Source organism: Mustela nigripes, chromosome X (genome assembly GCF_022355385.1).
Source record: "Mustela nigripes isolate SB6536 chromosome X, MUSNIG.SB6536, whole genome shotgun sequence".
Classification (NCBI taxonomy): domain Eukaryota; kingdom Metazoa; phylum Chordata; class Mammalia; order Carnivora; family Mustelidae; genus Mustela; species Mustela nigripes.
Window position 1 is genome coordinate 70,518,996 of NC_081575.1, and position 19,498 is coordinate 70,538,493.

At 51.4% G+C, this 19,498-nt stretch overlaps 1 protein-coding gene across 1 annotated transcript in view; it reads right to left on the minus strand.

The window, feature by feature from the left end:
- The window catches only part of STARD8 (StAR related lipid transfer domain containing 8), a 40,846-nt gene extending 27,497 nt beyond the window's left edge, over positions 1–13,349 (minus strand). Inside the window, exon 1 of the mRNA XM_059386186.1 lies at positions 13,189–13,349. Coding sequence (XP_059242169.1) covers positions 13,189–13,306 — 118 coding nt within the window. The 5' untranslated portion in view covers positions 13,307–13,349. The remainder of the gene's footprint in view (positions 1–13,188) is intronic.
- Between the last annotated feature and the right edge of the window lie 6,149 nt (positions 13,350–19,498).

Sequence of the window (19,498 nt, forward strand, 5' to 3'; positions counted from 1 at the left end):
ATCTTAAAAAAAAAAAAGTTCAGGCTAGAAATAAACAGAGCGTGAGGGGCTTCCAGAGCCCCATTTCCCATTCCCAGGGCCACAAACCGTAGCACGTGCAGAAGACAGTAATGAGGCTGGGAAGAGGACTGGTCCCAGGTCCCTTGAGAAGTCTTTGGAGGAACTGAAGCTATTTGGCCTACAGAAGAAGCGAGGGGACTTGGGTTCCGTCCTCAGACCTCTGGAAGTCAGCGAGAATGGCCCCTGGCTAGATGGTCCCAGGGGGCAGAGCTGGGATGCAGGGTTGTAGAAGCCACAGGAATATGGTGTGCAGTTCGACATAAGCAAATGCTTTTGGACGTTCCAGGAATGAAAGCAATTGCTTTGAAAACTTGAGCTCTCAGGTACTGAAGATGGGGGCACAAGAGCTGCACAAATCCCTGGTAGGAAGATCTAGGTTCATAAGGAGAATTGGACTGAGTGCCCTCTAAAGACCCTTCTCCCCAGAGTTAGGTTGGCTCTCTACCTCTGGGGTATTGTGCATAAAGGTGGGTGGGGCTGGCTAAGCCCTGAGCCGCTTCCCTCAGAGACCTGGGATCCCAGGAGCACCTTCAGCTGCTAACCAGGGCCAACAGGTCACTCATTAACCTGTAGCTGAATGGGTCAGAGGGTAGCCCCTTGGGACACACACACACACACACACACACACACACACACACGGGGAGGGGACTGGAGAGCAACTGCACAAAAGCCCATGCTCGAGCAAAACCCAAGCTATGGCAGTTCAAGGCCTGGTCAGCTCAAACTGACCAGCCAACTGGCACAATGTAGTAACCGGGCCTGGCAGAATTTAAAGCCAACCGACCTTTGCCTTGTGGACAAGCAAAAGGTTTTGCCTGGGAATGCATAATCTTACAGCTGGAATGGAACCTGAGAGACCACTGAGTGCACACCACCTGTGAAAACTGAGTCCCAGAGAAAGTAACAGTCACTCATGCTGAGGTAGCTACAGAGAGGCACAACCAGAGGGCAGGCTTCCTGACTTGTAGGAGGCCCCCACTGGTTCCCTAAATGCTGGTTCCGTCTCTTCTCACTGAAACTGCAGAAAACTGCTTGGGGTCCGGAGCTTTCCAAATGGGACCTAACCTGACCCTTCCCAATTCCCACTGTTCGTCAAGATGCAGGCTCTTGGAGGGAGGTCTCCTCTTCCACCGTGGAGGCCTCAGCCTTACAGCAGGAGCAGCAGCAGCATGACTGACGGCTCATGTCTCTGCCTAGTGTGGAGGAGTGACCCACAGCTGGACTGAAAACAGACAGGCACACAGCCCCACTAACGGCAGATCCTTTGCGTGGGTATTTCTTGCTCTTTCAAATTGACCTGAGGGGGTGAGGGACTCCTGGAAAGACCCCCAGACCCTTCTGACTCATGCCTAAAGATTCCCCTTACCTCACTGCCCATCCGAATCCCTATCAATTCCCTGACCTTCTCAATAACCACCCAAATGAACTTGTTTGCCCAAGCAAAAACAGAGGGCCAGAAGTTTAATTGGCTCCGGGAAGTTCCCGTGAAGGAATGTTTGTTAGTGTCCCCTTGAGGAAGGTGAGTGTTAAGAGGGGATCCCCCTTAAGGCCAGGGGTGGACGGGGAGTTGGTTAATGGCCATCCCCCAGAGGTGACTTTTCAAGGTGGTTATTATGTGGCTCAATCATTAACCAGGCAGTGGCAGGACCCCAGGCTTGTTGGAATGGAGCCACTCCTTTCCCAAGGACGGCCCAAGAGCAGGAGGCTGCAGCCAGGGAGAGCGCTCATGGGGTCTCCCGGCCCTCTCACAGCCTGCTCTGGTCTCACAGCCAGCTCTGGAGCAGTCAGAAGAAAGGCCTGGATGAGGGCCTCTCCCTCAGCTCCACAGGAGGGTGGAGGAGGGCTGGCCCGGATGTGGAGGAAGTCAGCACACCCTCACTGAGGTGGAGGGAAAAGGGAGACAGTGAGAGGTTTTATCATGAATTAGAGAGGAAGCTCCAAGCTGGGCCTTGGTGATTAGCTGACAAGCTGGGAAAGACACTCATCCTGAATGCATCCTGTTTTGCTCCAAAGTGGCCTCAGGGGTCAGGGGAGGGGCCAGGAGGAGAGGAGCCTCCCAGGAATTCTCCCAGGCCTACTGACCTCAAGGTCCTGGGTGGCCCTGGAACTGGGGAGGCAAGTGGGAAAGTTCACCCCATTTACTGCTAGAGGAGCAAGGCACAAAGTTTCGGCAAGAAGCTTCCCCAAATCAGCCTCCGGAGCGGCAGTCCCAGGGACTGGGGCTAGTGCTGTAAAACGAGGGCCCAGGATTCCCTAATTGCTCCAGCTCTGACTTTGCCTAGGCCCCTCTTCAAAGGTTCAGCTCAAATATCACTGCCTCGCCTCTGTCAGTCACCTTCCCCTCAGTCAAAAGCAACAAGCAGGCTCTCTAGTCAGGCATCCCCAGGCAAAACAGCCCTCCTAGACAGCTGCAAAGATGAACACTGTCAGAATATCTGATGATATTAAGGGGCTGTTCTGGATGTGTTAATGGTACAGTAGGTTTTTTTTTTTTTTTGGAAGCCTTATCTTTTAGAGATCTATATATTGCACTATAGATAAATTGATAAGATGTCTGGGATTTGTTTCAAAATAACAAGAAAGAAGGTGAAGCAGATGGAGGTATTAATAGGCAGGATTATACCCATGGGCTAATGGGCTCTTACTACACTAATTTCCTCTATTTTTATATATGTTTGAAAGCCTTCATAATAAATAATCTTTTTTGAAAAGTCCTCACTGAGGTAAAGGCTTTGTTTGCCACGCATGATTTATGCCACTAACCCCCCAAACTAGTTGGTCGATTCCCTGAAGGTGGGGGTTACACTCTGTGTCCTCTAAGACCTAGCCAAGCCTGAACTTAATGACTAATAATTTGTACGGTCTTTGGTAGTTTACAAAGCACTTAGCCATGGATTCTCTCATCTAATCCAATGAGGTAGAAACAGTGAGGAGAAACCAAGAGCTGGGGAAGTCACAAATGGAGCAGCAGGGCCCAGATTTAAACTTCCCATATGTCCAGCTTTCACTCCCTTGTGCTTTGCCCCACACCACCCTGGATTCCTGAGGAACTTAACGTCCAGTTACCCATACCAGCACCCTGAGGGTTGGGGGTAAACAGGGACAGCAGTCAGTGAAATGTGAGTTCCCAGAGTAGGGGGCTGGGCAAGAGAAAACTCACACACAAACACAGCATTTCAGACCTGCAATGGACCGATTCTGGGATGAGTCCCCCTCTCCTCCCATACACACGAACCAAGGCCATGGGTCACAGAAGAAGAGAGCCTTAGTACACAGCTGACACCAACGATTATGTGCTCAGGCCTATTCTCCACTACTTTGTTTAGGGCTGCAGAGTGGGGGAGCTCACACTTCCCATCCTAGAGCCCTTGGATTTTTTAGATCATTTATCTCTATTTTATCTGATAATGGCCTCCCCAGGGCCTGGGCCCAGGGCCAAGACACTCCATCTTACCCAAACTTAGAGTCCAAAGAAAAAGTTCTCTTTTATTCAAGCTAGAGGCAATTCCTTCTTCCAGCCAAAGACCCCTTGCCCCACCTTCTCCAAAAAAGTGAGGGCACAGTCTTCATTTGTTAAACCTGCCATCCACTGAACCTGAACATTCCAGAACAGTGAACTCCAAGAGTGTCCTAGCAGAACAGCACCAGCAGCTGCAATAGCATCCAGATTACAGAAACAATCCTCTGCTCCCGTGGAACCTTCTAGCTTTTGTGTTGCTGCTGGTATCCCTGTAGCTGGCTCCAGGGGTCCTATGCTCCCTCTCCAATCCCTATCCCTAAGGGTGGAACTTTAAAACTTCAAGAAGGCAGAGAAGGTCAAAGTTCAGGCCTCTTTGTGGCACCCTCTTTGCTCCTGTGCTCAAACTCCCGAAGTGTGCTTTAATTAAGAAAGTTCTTCCATCCACCCTGCTCAACTCATGCCCCACTCTCCAGCACTCCCACAAGATACACAGCCCCTTTGTGCACCTTCTGCTCCTCTTCTTGCTCTAAGCATCTCCAGCTATCTCTCAACCCTGTCTCCTCTCCTGGTGGGGCAGGGGAGCTGCAGATGCACAGGGAGGTTGAGCATTCTTCTCAAAGAGTTGCTTAAGAGGTGGACATAAGGCCAGCGATGAGGGCAAATGGGATTCTGTCCATGTGGTGTTTACTAGCCCTAATGACAGAGGTCCAGGGAGCAGAAATGCCAAACCCCAAATCGGGAACAAAATTGGACATCAAATCCCGGAAATGAGCTCCAAACCCAGAATGCCCAGTGATATGGTAGCTACAGCTTTAGGGTAAAAAACCCCCAAACCCCAACACCATTCCCATCACACTCTTACCCACTTGCTCCATCTTCCATTCATAAACCACTTGCAGCCATGCCTCTTTCTCTATGCCCTTGGGCTGTCTGCCTTTCCACCCCCAGATAGAAATTGCCTCTCCTTTATTCCAGGCAGATGGAAATGAGGGGAAAATTCAGAGAGCAACAAGAAAAGATGGTGGGTGGAGAGAGCAACCCTCAGAGTGGGGGCGGCAACAGGTCCCACAGTAGGAGTCAGGGTTTGAAAATAGCCCTGGGTGTGACTCATCACCCTCTCCTCCTAGGTGGGCAGACCTCGGGGCTCCAAGGGGGACAGAGAAAGCCAGGCTTTTCCAGCCCAACCTCTGGGGTCCCAGGCTCTGAGTTGGCCCCACTCCTCCCCACCTTGAATCTGGCTGCTGTCCTACTCACCCTTCCCGCTGGTTTGCCTGCTGGTTTGCCTGCACAATCACCACAAAGCTTTCCATCTGTATAGTTCCTGTCGCCCCAAGCACCTCCAAGACAAACTTTTACCTACCTATACCAGTGAGGAGCTTGGACCCGTGGGACAAGTCAAAATGTCATGGAAAACACTGGCCCTTTAGATACTGAAATCCAGCCCACGACCTCGGGTTGAGCGCTGTTGAAAACACTTCGGCCGGGAGAAGTAGCATGACTTACCTAAGGTCACATGAATTAGTAGCCGAACCCCAGATTCCTGAGTCCTAATTCAGTGCTCCACTTTAAAGAGCCTTGGGAGAAGAGAAATGGAGAGAACCCCAGACTACCTAATTTGGAAATCCCAAAAACTTCCACTAAAAGGAAGCCTTTCCTCAGAGCTTCCATAATCCAAACCCACTTGGGACTTCATGGGGCCACAGAACCGTGAAAGATGCGACTTATCCAAAGGTTTTTACTTGATCCCCACAGCCACCTTAATACCAGGAAAGTACGAGCGCTTCTCAGAAGGGAGGACAATGGCCAAGGGGAAAGCCCACAGGGCCCTACCCGGGATTCCTGGAAATGCCCTCAATAGCAGAGGAAGGAAAAGGGTAGGCGAGGTGGCACAGAGCCCGAAGGGCCGCCACCCCTGCCCTGTTCAAGCCCCCCTCCAAAGCCCCAGAGCTAGGGCTCCAGACTCCGGCCAGGCCCGGGATAACGAGGGAAAGTCTCCTTCTACCACCCGACTGGCGGGGCTTCCGTGGGGAGAAGCGCTGCCAGCGGGCTCAGGGGATCCCCCAATTTCGGGGACTCCGACCCCAAATCCCGGGGCGGGGCGAAAGTGGCTCCTGAGTGCGCTGCCTGGCCGAACCGCTAAGAGCGGGGGCGGGCCAGAGCGCTCCCGGGACTAGGCCGGGCCAGGGGGCCCAGGAAGGCCCCGGGAGGCCCCGTGGGTCCGGATTTTTGCCTGACTTCACCCCAACTCCTACCTGGAGGCCGCGTCCACCACTTGGGGTTCGAGACCCTGACACAGCGGCCAGTGGGCAGGAGGTGAGTGCAGGAAGGACTGCTCCTGGCTGGGGCACGCGCGGAGCCTGGGGTCGGGCGGGGGTAATGGTGTCAGCCAGAGGAGCAGCTGCGGCGGCTGCTTAGCTGTTGTCAACCAGAGGCCACTTTCGGCTCAGGTTGGGAGGGAACGACTGCAAGTTGGGCGGTAGGGACGCCCCGCCCACCTACGGGCCCCTCCACCAATGAGGGCGCAGTCCGGCCCACCGGACTTCCCAGAAAGTTGCCCAAATTGTGGTGGGCGGGGCGCTGCCTTCCAGCTCCTCCAATAATAACCGCTCTGGGGCCTCTTCCTCAGGTCACACTGCTGGTGGGAAGAGGGGTAGGCGGGGAGAAGCCACAGCCAGAGCTAGCAGCGCGGGGTGAAGGAGCAAGCGGCTGGCCAGGCGCACAGACTATTTACTAGGTTCTGAATGTGCCTGGCACGGTCTGGGGAATTTAAATACATGTGCCTGTGCACGTCAAGGTTCAGATGCTTGCTGCGGGTAATTTATGGAGCATTCCGAAGACTTCAGTGAGATCTCCGATTAGTAGGGACAACCGAGAGGGAAACTTGGACATTGAATACTTGAGCAGGAAGTTGCCATTCCCACCTTGCTCAGCCCCCGGCATTCTGCAACTTCCCGCCTACCCCCAGCTCTCTGACACAAGTCCAAACTCTACCTCCGGGGAGAAATTCATGGACAACTTGGGGCATATGCATTAATCATGACAGGCGAGGGCTTCCAAGAGTGTGACATCAGAAAGCTGACTTAAGTTCTTTTTTTTTTTTTTTTAAGATTTTACCTATTTATTTGACAGAGATCACAAGTAGGCAGTGAGGCAGGCAGAGAAAGAGAGAGGAGGAAGCAGGCTCCCCGCTGAGCAGAGAGCCCGATGCGGGACTCGATTCCGGGACCCCGAGATCATGACCTGAGCCGAAGGCAGCGGCTTAACCCACTGAGCCACCCAGGTGCCCGCTGATTTAAATTCTATGAGAAAGAGTGTTAAGATTTGATTTCCCTCTTGTCTTTCCTCACGAAGTTTACAAGTTCACAACCATGACTTTATTGTCGAATTGAGGACTCCTATTAGTGGGGACTGGGAGTACTCAAGACAATGTGCCATCCAGCTGCCCTCCTCCACATTTACAGATACAGAAACTGAGAAGACATGACTCACTCAAGCTAACCTATCAGATCCATGGGTTATTTTCTCCATACCTAACAGACGGGAGAAATGAAGCTGAAGTTCCTGGAAAGCAGGGGCCACATCCACCTAATTTCTTTGCTAGAGTACCCAACACAGACAAGAGCAAAAATTCATGTTTATTAGGACAACAACTTTGTTAAGGTCACCCAGGCAATGGCAAAGATAGGCATAGCCGCAAGTGTGCCCCCTCCTGTCTTGGTCTTCAGACAAATTGGAATTCTCCCACCTTCCTTCCCTAGTGGTCCTGAGAGAATCAGAGGAGAAATGCTGAAGCAAGGCTACGCCCAGGGTGCACCCCTTCTTTCCTCTCAATGGCAAGACGGGAGCTGGCACTTTGTTCAAGATGAGTCAGGTCCCTGTGGGTTTTGGATGTAGATGAGACCTGTAGATGAGACTTCAGAACTCACTTCCGGAAACAAAATCCTACCCAGAGTCAGGAATGTCTGTAAAGGGTGGGAAGGTAGATGACCTCCTTCCTGAGGCTGGGCTGTTATATTTGTGGACATCCCTAAGGTCCTGAGTTGGGGCCAAATTTATTTTGTTTCTGAAAAATGCAAAAAGGATATAAAAAGTGTGGGTCCTGCAGTATCTTTATAGCTTCCCTATGGGGAGGAAGCCATGTCAGAGCCAATTTCATCCACCACATAGCACCAAGCAGTGTCCACAGTAGTTTCTCAGTAATGTTGAAAGATATTCAAGGGACAACCAACCATGAAGAAATGAAATTGCAATCACATAAATAATGACCAAACCCCAATAACCTTTTAGTAGATATATTTAAGTGACTCAGAGATGATGGATTCTGAGACACCCAGTAGTGTCTTAAAAAAATAATAATCAAACCAGACAATTAAAAAAGGAAAAACTACAGAAGTAAAAATATAGCAATTGCTATAAATAAGTGGAACAAGAACTTCACAGTGCCTGGCATAGAGTAGCCCATATCTAGGCTATTTCTTTGGGTCTTTCTTGATCTCTTTCTCTTAACCCATGAGCTTTAGAAAGGCAAGAACTCAGTCTCTTCAGAAGGAGATAACTCGTTGCCTTCAATCCTTGCTCTCTGATCTACCCCCAGGCCCTTACCTAAGTCAGAGTCTTGTGTGGAGCAGATATACAGTAATGGGGCCTGGTACAGATGAGGAAATGGTACCTCTTCACAGTCTCCTGGGTTGCATCTTGAATGGCTCTGGTGATAACTGGAGCCTTTAGGCCCCAGGTGTCCCTTTTCCCACAAGCCCCTACTACTGCCTGGATATCTTAGGGTGATGCTGCTGCTGCTGCTGCTACTACCTTAGATGCCAGCTCAGCCATTAAGCAGGGTAATGTAGAGTGCATGAGGGCAGACTGAGGGCAGGTGGAAAAACCTTGGGGTGCATGTATGCATTTCCACGCCCTAGACATAGGGCTTCCCTCTATCACTATCCAAGCCCAGGTGTGTCATACAAAGAGCCGTATGATGGAATCTGGAGCCAGACAGCCCAAGCACAAAGCCCAAAGCCCAACTCTGCTACTCATTAGCCATGTGACCTCACGCAAATTATTTTCCACCTTTCTGTGTCTCAGTTTCCTCACCTGTAAAATGTGGCTGATAATCACAGTCCGGACTTTATATGGCTGTTAAGCGGATCCTCTGGGCTAAATTGTACTTAGAATGGTGGCTAGCTCACAGTAAGTGCTCCTAAGTGTTAGATACAGTGACAGAGGTACTAAGCAATAAAGAGAAAGTGCTGGATACTACTCCCAGTTCTACCACTTTTTGGCTGTGTCAAGGAGGGAAAGTCATTGTGCCACTCCAACCGTCAGGATTTTCACCTGTAAAATGAGGATAGAGCATAATCCCTATCAAGCAAAATTAAGACAATGGATGTGAGGGTGGGCTGTAAAGGGTGGTGGCAGGTGAGGGGATGGGCAAGCAAGGTGTTGGGCAGCTCAGCTTTTTTCCAAGGCCAACCAGCTCATTTCTTCTAGGAGGTGGCAGAGAGAAACTCCAGATGCCGTGACTGTGAGCCACACTCCAAGACACATGGGTTCCAATAAGTGTCTATCTGGACTTCTAATGCCCCCTAGATCCCTTACTGCCTAGGAATGGACATCCTTCAGACTGTGGCAGGCAGACCCGTAGCTCCACTCTGGAACAGCTGAGGGTGATTAAACAGGTGCTTCCACTACCTTTTTCCATGGAGCTAAAGCAGCAGCAGCAGCAGCAGCAGCAGCAGCAAATAATTTCCAGGGAACCCAGCTAAGAAGAAAGAAGGCAGGTAGGAACCATGAGGGGGAAATGAATTACACTTGGACCAGCCCCGGACAGCACAGGACCACGGATGCCCTCACACCTGCACACATTTTCTCAGACCTCCAGTCTGAGGTCTGAAAGGCCTCCAGTCAAGCCTGGGACGGTAAAGGCCTGCTCTTCAAAGTTTTTGGGGCCCCTGCCCAGCTTCATGAACGAGGGCTACTGCTCAGATCCCCACAACATGAGACAGTTACAGCTCTTTAAAAAAAAAAAAAATGCCATGCCATGGTAGGGGCGTTCGCACCAAGACAGGCAGCCAGAGTAGTGCCAGTGTAGGAAGAAAGGGATTGGTAGTGGGAGGGTCTTGAAAAGGTGAGGGGTAACAGGAACTCCACTGTGCATTGCTAAGTGGGAGTGGAGATGGAGCTAAGTCCTGGGAGGAGCACAAAGACCACCTCTCAGCCCACAGCCCAGGAGATCACCATGGCTGTGCCCACCCCACACCAGAGAGTACCCTGAAAGGGGGAGCTCCGTGCTGGGCTGGGAGCACTGGGCTAGCTGTGAGGAAAGCTGAGGTACTGGCTAAGCCAGGCACAGGCCAGGGGAGTTTCAGGGATTGCTTACTCTCTCAGGACATCCCCTCCCCCCAACTCCAAGCTAGGACTCAGATGCATTTATTCCCTCTCACCTGCCTCCTGGAACTATTGAAAGGAATGTAGGTGGCAGCTCATGATGAACCTCCAAGCACTTGGACTAAGCAGCTGGAAAGGGAGAACCCAAGCCCCCTCAGTCTCTGCCTCCCACTATTCTCCAGACACCCAAGAGCCTGCCCGCATCATTCCAACAGATACTAGGCAAAGCGACAGCAGCTAGAAAGCCAGCCCCCAGCATCCACGCAACAAACCCAAGTGAGCCATGACAGTGTGGTAGGCACCATTTCACACCCAGGATGGGCCCCTGACTTGGCTTTACTGGCCAGTCTCAAAGAGGCCAGAGGTTTTCTGCTGCAAGCAAATGGAGCACCCCTCCATTCTCTCAGGGAGGTCTGCCTGCCTCCTCTCAAACAAACAGAGGGGCTAAGCCCTTAGTGAACCTGCCACAGATACCCAGAGCAGGATGTCCACTCCCACCCCACCCCCCACCTCATTCTTGCCCTTCAGAGGATAGTCACCGTGCAGTGAGATGAGTAAAAACAAGTCAACTTCTAACACGAAAGCTTTCTCCCTGCCCCACTCCATCCTTAGGCACACCTGCAAGCAGCTGAGACCAGAGAAACCCTCCCAGTGCTCCCTCAACAACATTCCCCTCTGCCTGACTTAGTTTCAGCCCTTGAGTTCACTCCTTCCTGGCCAGGCTCAGTTTCCTCATCTGGAAAAACAGAGCTGCGTCCTGGTTTCTTGGGTGCTTTCTTTCTTTTCTTTTCTTCTTTTTGAGAGAAATGGGGAGGGAAGGGCAGGGGGAGGGGCAGAGGGTCTAGAGCCCAATGAGGGGCGCAATCTCACACCCCTGAGATGGTGACCTGAGTAAAATTGACAGTCAGATGCTTAACTGGCTGAGCCACCCAGATGCCCCAGGGACCTTCTTTCCATAACATTCTCTGCTTCTGTGAGGTTCTCTGTGTGTTCGTTCCTGTGGAGGGGGTGAGGATCCCAGAAACCCAACATCTCTGGAGCTTTTGCAGAGGACTAGAAGTACTTGGGGGTGTAAGAGTTCTCTAAGGATGAGGAGAAAAAGTTGAGGAAAGTGAGAAAAAGGAAGGAGGAGAAGGCTGAGGTAAAAGGCAGAGAAAGAGGCAGGGCAGATGCTGGGACCAAATGAGCCCAGAAGTCTAGAGACCTGATCCCTGCCTCCAGCACTGCCTCCAGCTCACCTGGTAGCAGTGGACACCCACGGCCTCAGAACAGAGCTCAGGATCCTGCCCCCTTGCCTGGGACCTATCCACTTGTCCCTCAAGGGAAGCAGCTCCTGGGACAAAACAGAAAGGGTGAGGAGGAAATGGAGGAGGATGAGTGGGCTCTTCCTTCCTACCCAACAGGCTGTCCCATCAACCCACTGTGGTCTGACGTCATGCTGCAACCAGATATGGTGTCCATGAAGTTGGAGGGTGGCTGGTGGGGGAGGGGGGATTCACTTTCACAGGCCTGCCCAGAGTCTATCCCAGTTCAGCCCTGTGATTACCAGGATCTAGGGCTTGGTATTCTCAATTCAAGCAGACAGAATGATCCCTGGGCCACCCACCCTGTCTATTTCCCCTGAAGAATAGCCTACAGAGGCCTGTGGGGACATCAGAGAAGGCATAGGATGTATGGTGATGCTCGAGGGCCACTCATCTAAGGCTCTGAGCTCTTAAAGCCCCTCTCAGTGTGCTCTTCTCCAAGCATAGCTACCCCCTCCACACACACACCCCAAAACACAAACACGCATACTCACTAAATAAAAATTCTGAGCTGATCTTCAGCCAGGCATTCCTGGCTGAAGGAATATGTGTATTCCCATATAGAGAATATATATATTCCCTGTTCATATGTATCAATGTATCAGTCAACATGGGCACCCAGGCATTGGGGTGGGGTGGACGGGAGGAGAAAACAAGGCAGGTAGGTCCAACAGCCAGGGTCTCTGCCTTATGGAGCTCTGACACCACTGGAAGGACAACAGTGGTCCCCAGATAAAGAATACCCAACCCAGGCAAGGGGGCAGCCAGATCAGGTCCCAGAGGACAGGGAGAGAGGGGACAGCAAGGCCCCCATGTTTCACACTTGATATCTCCGGATGAACCGACCCCACAGGAAACACCAGGAAAGTGGCTCCTGGGCCCCATCAAGGCTCTTGGATCAGGGCCCAGGACACTGCAACTCTGGCTTCTACCCTCCTTTTACTACTGAGGAGCTGTGTGACCTGGCTGAGAGTCTTGCCCTCTCTGGGCCTTGGGCTCCACATATGTACAATCAGAGAGTCTGCTCTAAGGGTTTCTGCAGGCCCTGTCCTTCAAGAGTGTTCATGTTCCATGACAAACCCATGTTGAGAAAGCCAACCCAGTTTGCTATTTCCTCCCTGCCATTTGGGCAGGAGCAAGGGAGAACTTACTGGGGGAAAAGGAAGCAGCAGAGCCTGGAGATTTTTTTTACAGCACAGAAAAATCAGTACTTTTTTCAATTTTTAAAAAGACAAAGTGCCAGGTAGACTGGGAGACCCACTGGAGTGGAAACAGGCCTTGGGATGGAGCTTTTAGGCAATCAAGGTGCTGCCAGGGTGGCGGGCCCACATCATGCAACTAGGAGACAGAGTGAGGCAGTAAGGGTCCCCTGGAGTGACAGGGGCTGTGTGGAGCTACTGGCTAGGTAGTGAGACCCAAGGATCCAGAGACAAAAAGAGGGATAGAAGCACAGAAGGATGAAGGGATAAAGTCAAAACATAAGCAGGTCAGACATATAATGGGACAGGAAGACAGACAGGAGGGTGGAAGTGTGACGCCAGTGGTGGAGACAAAAAAGTGCTAGAGGACTAGTGATAAGGGACATACAATTCATTAAATCCCTACTATGTGTTAACAACTAAAATGTTGGTCTTTTTGGAGTAGCGGATAAAGGCAAAGGGAGAGAGGCAGGTAGGGGCGCAGCCCGATGGACAGCTGGGATAAAAGGATGGGGGCACCTTGAAAAACAGCAAGAACTGCCTAAGAATTAGAAGGAAGCAGGAGCGCGGGGACGCAAGGTCTGAAAAAAGGAGAGTGCCAGTCCGGGATGGGATTCAGACAAACGGACGCAGAACTAAATAGATGAAAGCGGGACCGGAACCAAAGATTCGGAGGCGAGGGGGACTGGAGTTCTGCTTAGCCGGAGGGCAGCGCCAAGGCTCCCAGCGACTTGCAAGCCTAGCCCTGACCTCCCGCAGAGGTCCGCCCAGCTCTGTTCACCTGGCTTCCAGTGCGGCGGGTCCCACCGAGCGCCCTTCGCACCCCGCAGCTTCCACGGCATCCTCGTCGGGGGCTTTGGGAGCCGCAAGCCTGGCCCCCTGCCCGGGGCTTCAGCCATGAGTTCACCGGCGACTCCCAAGCGGAGCGCTGGTCCCTCGGGTTGTCGTCCCCGCACTGAGCCTGGGGCGAGGACGGCGCCAAGTGGAGGTAGGGAGGGGCTGAGGGAATGACGGCCCAAGTTGCCCCGCCCACTCAGCGACGACTAGAAAGTTCCACGCCCCCACCTTGAGCAGAAAACCCCCCTTCTCTAGCCTCCACTGGCCTCAGGTTACTTTTTGAGCTCTGCCACTCTGCCTTGCGCCTCACAATCAGGTCTCCACTCCCGGGTTGGGGTCTGGCCTTTCCCATACTGGCCCCCAATTTGAGGGGTATCTCACCACAGATCCCACTCCTTTTTGCTGTCCTCTGCCAGTGCAAGGTAGTGAGAGTCAGCCCCTCCACCTCCCGCCTCCCCCAAACCTCATCACTAGGGTCAGCCACTGCACCTCCTGTCTCCCCCACACCTCGCCAACCACGTGACATGGCAGAAGACCTTGTGCAATAGCCGGATGGAGAGGGAAACAGTGGCTCTAGCCCACTTGGTGGACTGACTGACTCACTCGCTCCTCAGCCCCCTCCACGCCCTGCTTCTTAGCACTCTCCCAGTCCCATTTTCTGTCTGTCTGACCAGAGCAACAGGACCCTAGGTTCCAACAAGGATGACCTGAAATCCTTCTAGCACCCAGAATATCCTGGACCTTAGGAGAAGAAGCATTCCTTTCTTATAGGCTCTCTTGCATTAGAGAAAGCAAAACTGACGCCCTAAAATGCAAATGACTTGGTTGTCATCTCAGTGGGACAATTATCTCTGTTGCAGTGCTGTTTCGAGGCTCTAAAGAAAGATTAACTTCTATTCTCAAAGATATCAGTGCTGAGGATCTGCCACGAAGAAAACCTGGACCAGGACCCTAAATTCCATGACCCTTTTCCTTACCCTCACCTCCACCCACCCAGGGCAGGCAAATTTGCATGCCCTGATTTGGGGATGGTGGGGAGTTCTGTCCGACTTTGTTTATGATGGAGTAGCTCACAGACCTGGCTATTTCTGCTCCACTTCTTGTGGTGGCCAGTAAGGAGGCAAGATCTTATAGTGGCTCTGCACTTACTGGGCAAAACCCATGTGGTTTTCCCTCTCTGAGCCTCCATTTCCTTGTCTGTAACATGAGGATAATAATCCCATGACTCAGGTGAAGGTCACAGCTTCTTCCCTTTCCCATCTCCATACCTTGTGCCACTAGGCTAGGGCCAAGCAATGCCATTTGTGAGGGACAGGCTAGGAAACAGAAGAGGAGTTTGTGACTTGGTATGTGCTTATTTGCATGAGATTTGCACTCACTTTTCATAGATGCCATGTCAGAGCTGGAAAGGAATGAGAAATGAACATGTTGATCTCCACACCAGTCTCCCTTTGCCCCGGAGCAGTGTTGGCACACAGTAGGGTTCACAAAGTATTGAATGAACATATTCTTCCCCCCCGGGGAAGAAAACTTGCCCAAAATCACACAGTGAGTCTGTTTCACAGTCAAGAGAGATCTCACATCTACTCCTTCTACTAGGCCCTGTTCCTTGATGGAATTCTTTTCTCCCATTCGATCCTAAATCAGTGGGGAACTCATTCCTCTCCCCCAGAACCCTCTGGTCTATTGACAATCCCCATTCTGGTCGAGCTTAGCCAGGAGAAGCAACCACAGGGAGGCCCCAGTCTGCGCCCAGCTTGGTACTTCCAAGCCTTTGACTTCTGAGTTTCTCAAAGTCCTGGGACTGCCTCTGCCCCAGGGGCCAAGTTCCCCTCTGAGGAAAAGGAGGTCCCAGTCAGCTTCCTCCAAAAACAGGAGTTTCCCTTTTGCTCTCTTGTGGGGTGGGAGTGCAGGACACAGCCTCTCAGAGCAGTGGCCTCGAAGGAAGGGCGGCAGCAGCCATTTCCTACCCTGCTAAGTCATCTCCCTCCCTGGCTGGTCCCTCCCGTTTCCTGTGTTCTGCTGCTCTAGCCCCAGCCAGAACAGTGGTGTGAAAGGGACTCCAAAGTTTTCCTTGAGTCATAGAAACTTGGAACTGGAAAGACCTCAGAGCTCATTTATTCCCACCTTCTCCCCGCAGCAGGAGCGCCTTCTGGAGCAGAGAGGAGGGGGGCATGTGACCTAACCACTTCCGGCTTCAATTTCCCCCTTGAAGGAATGGACGGGAAGACATCTACCTGCCAGTGTTGTGGGACGGAATGTGAGAACAGATTTAGTAAAAGCTATCATGCACTTAGCACTAACTACATACCCAGCCTGGTTCCAGGTGTCCTTTGGGAATTCGTCTATTTAATTTTTACCACAACCCTCTAAAGTAGGTTACTGTTACGATTGTCATCATCATCGCCATCACCCTCTTTGCACAGATGGAGAAGCTGAGGGATGACCAAGGTAACGTGACTTGCTAGGTTCCCCCAGCTAATAAGTGATGATGGCAGAATTTGAACCCTGATCCTCAGTTTTCACCTGTATCATGACAGAATTATCCCGGAGAATGATCCCTCGTTAAAGTCCTGTGAGCTCACATGTGTCTGTGTGGCTAGAATTTTTATACACAACAATCCTAATGGCTCAGGGGGAAGAATGCCTAGAAACGCTGGGGGAGCCAAAGACATAACCGGAAGCTTTGGTTCCATGCAGAGGATGTCTTTGAAGTCCCTGGTCTTATCTTAAACACCTACTTGAATTTCCTGGTTAACTCTGGTGCGCATCCATGTTGTTTTGAGGAAAGTTGACACTTCAGTGGTCCTGTGCATTTGTGTGCTCCAGGCAACTGCCTTTTACCTCATGGGTACCACACACCTGGCACATGGTGGGCCCCTAGTCACTGAGAAGAGCTAACATTAATGAAGAGCTTATTATATGAACCAACATTCTGAGCACTTTCCACTTATGACTTAATCATCATGACAATTCTACGAGGAGGGAAGATGATTATTATTGCCCTTATTTTCTAGTGGAAAAACCACAGCACAGAGAGGTTAAGCAATGAGCCCCAGGTCACACAGCTTGTAAGTAAGTGACCCCTAGGCTTTAAACCCCTACAGACTGACAGCCTTGGCTTGTCACCGCTCTGTGGATGGCGCCTCTTGGGCCACAACAGAGCCTCTCTTCCCCACCCATCTCCACCACTTGCCACCAGGATGATTGAGTTGATTCTTGGCATGACACATTCCCATTAGAGGAGCAGCTCCTTGAGGGCAGATACATAGTGTCTCCCCTACCAAGCCACCCTGTCCCGGATGATGCTGAACCAGGGTCTGGGGCCAAGCACAGGGCCTGTCCTCTCATGTGTGGCAACTGACTGCACTCTGGCCTGTGGCAGTCTCTCGGACCTCGCACCTACTGGGCTGATAGCCAGAGTGCTAACGATTCACATAGGACTCCTCTGCCACTCTCCGCGGCAAAGATCCAGCTTTGGAAATGGCTGCCACTCAGCTACAGGGGACAAGTCCATGCCTCTGATATTGACATTCAAACTGCCACCCAAGCTCACCCAGCCAAATCAGCAAGCATTCCCAGAATACCCTCTACTTCATTACCCCTCCAGATGTGTTTGTTACATGGGATCTTCTCTCTCACAAGAATGCTCATTCTTCTTTCTTTTGCCGCCCCCTCTTTTTATTTATTTATTTATTTATTTATTTTTTAACAAACACGTATATTGGTGCTTTTTGTGTGCCTGGTCCTGCTCTCAGCTGTTTGCATATTTTCACTCATGGACTCTTACAGAAACCCTGCACATAGTTACTCTCCCATTCTACAGATGAGATAACTGAGGCACAAAAGAGGCTAAGGTATTTGCTCTATCTCCTGCACCTGGCAAAGTCCTACATATTCCTGCAGCCCTTCCTCTGAATACCGTCGGCCCTTCCTTACCTGGATATTCCCACAGCTCAGTTTATTCAGCAGTCATTCTATATTGAGTTCAGTTATCTTTTCCAATAAGAATGTGAATTCTCTGAGGGCCAGGACTGTGTTATATTACTTATGGCATATCCGCTACTCAGGAAGGAGTTTGGCATTGAGTTGGCACTTAGGGGATATTGGCTAAAGGACTGATGACAATTGAGAGGACGAATGAGTGACTGGCCCCAAAGTGGCATTGACCAAATCAAATGCTGGCTGAGACATTTGGGGTTTTCTTTCCCCAGTGTCACCGGGATAGAGGAGTGTAAAGGTGACTGAGCATGAAATGCAACCACGGGTAGGGAGAGGGGAAGAGAGAACTGCCTCCCTCCCCCTCATGCCCGTCCACCATCCTGCCATTTGTGTGGTTGGACTGACTTTGGGCTGATGGGGCATTGAGTACACCACAGAAGCTGGCACTCTGGGATCTGCTCTGGAAAGCTGAGCTCACTGGATTCTGCTTTTCTCCCTCAGAGGCCCCAGGACTGCCTTGGCACTTCAGAGGTTCAGATGGAAAAGTGCAAAGGGCTGAATTGTTACCCCAGTTTGCTGCTTTGGGTCTCAGACATTATGCTTCAGTGAACATATCTCTGTCTGTCTCTTGCTGGCCAAATGCGCTTTGTGGGAAAGCAGAGGGGAGTCTGGGCACAGCTCTGGTCTCAAGTCCTGGTTCCACCACTCAGTAGCTCTGTGACCTTTGGCAAGTTACCGAACTTAGAAAATGGAAATAATTTTTTCTGCCCCGCAAACAAAGGGAAACATGACCAGATGTGGAGAAAATGACAGTAGGAGGACTGCTTTTAGCAGCTTTCTGCAGTTTTCCAGTTGAAGGCAGATAGGTGAGGGACCTGAGCCTCAGCCTCTCCCCTCTCTCACCCTGCTTCAGTATGACTCCTGTATGACAATCAACCTTTTCCGGGCCTTTGTAAAATGGGAAAGATCATTCCCAGGCCCCTGAGGCCAAGTCTTAGCAGGTAGCTGGATGGGAAGCAACTCTGCTTTGCAACTCTCAAAGCACCCTTGGGTTTGAAAACAGCTTTTTTTTTTTTAAGATTTTATTCATTTGAGAGCATGAGAGAGGGGGAGGGAGGGAGAGAAAGAGAGAGAAAGTGCATGAGCAGGGGGAGAGGCAGAAGGAGAGGAAGAAGCAGACTCTTAGGTGAGCAAAGAGGCTGATGCACACAGGGCTCAAGCCCAGGACCCCGGGATCATGACCTGAGCCAACAGCAGAAGCTTAACCAACTGAGACCTCTGGGCTCCCCTGAATGCCAGCCTGAACACTTGATGACATGTTATATCACCTCTCTGGGCCTCAGTTTCCTCACTTGTTTTATGGAGACAATAACACCTACCTCTCTAAAATGTTATGGGGATCAAAAGTGCAAGTGTCAGTGATATGCCTTTATGAGTGACAGGATTGCCCCTTAGCCCTTCACCCTGCTTCGTGTCTTTCTTCCTGCCCTTGAATCATGTAGGCTGCAGATTTGAAACTTCAACAATTCTTTCTGCCTTTATCTGGGTCTACCCCTGGCCATCCCCCCACCCCCACTCCCCAGCCTTAGTACCTACACCTTTATCCCGGTCAAAACTCACAGAGTCCTCTCCTCCTCTTCCCATCCTCTGGCAGGGTGCACCACCAGTCCCATGGTAATGCTTATCTTGCACTATGGCTCAGGGATTGAGGGCTCTGTCCATTTAGCAGCTGGCCTTGCGTTTATGTCAGAGGAGTAGTCTTCGAGTCAGGGATCGTTAATCTGCCTCCTGCATCCATGCCTTCTTATGACTGGTCCAAAGGGCCAGCAAACCGTGGCAGGGAGCAAGATTTATTTATGCATTTACTGCCTGGTGGGTTCCCTGGAGATTCTAGACCAGCACATGAGGGAGCGGCCAAGTCTGGGGCGGGGGGGGGGGGGGGTGGTACTTCCACAGAAGACTAGCCTGGAGCTGGTGGGCCCGCAGAGCACATCTGCTCCACTCCTTCGTGGTCCAGATGAAGATCTTGAGGCCTATCCAGGGAGGGCAAGCAACTCAGGGCCCCTCCCTCAGGCTTTGCCCTCCAGTTTTTGCCTCTGGAAGATTCAGTCTTCCAGAGCTCTCATGGGGCCTGAGTTGCTCAAGAGATTAGGTCAGAAGAAGGGATTTCCAGAGAAGTCCCAAGGTTCTCTGGGAGGAACTTCTGTAATTTCTCCTCCATGTGGTGTCCTCAGGTAACCCGTGCTGAAATCTGGAAATAAAAGTTGGCAACACACAGGTTCTTAGATTCAGGAGCATCACACCTTGAACAG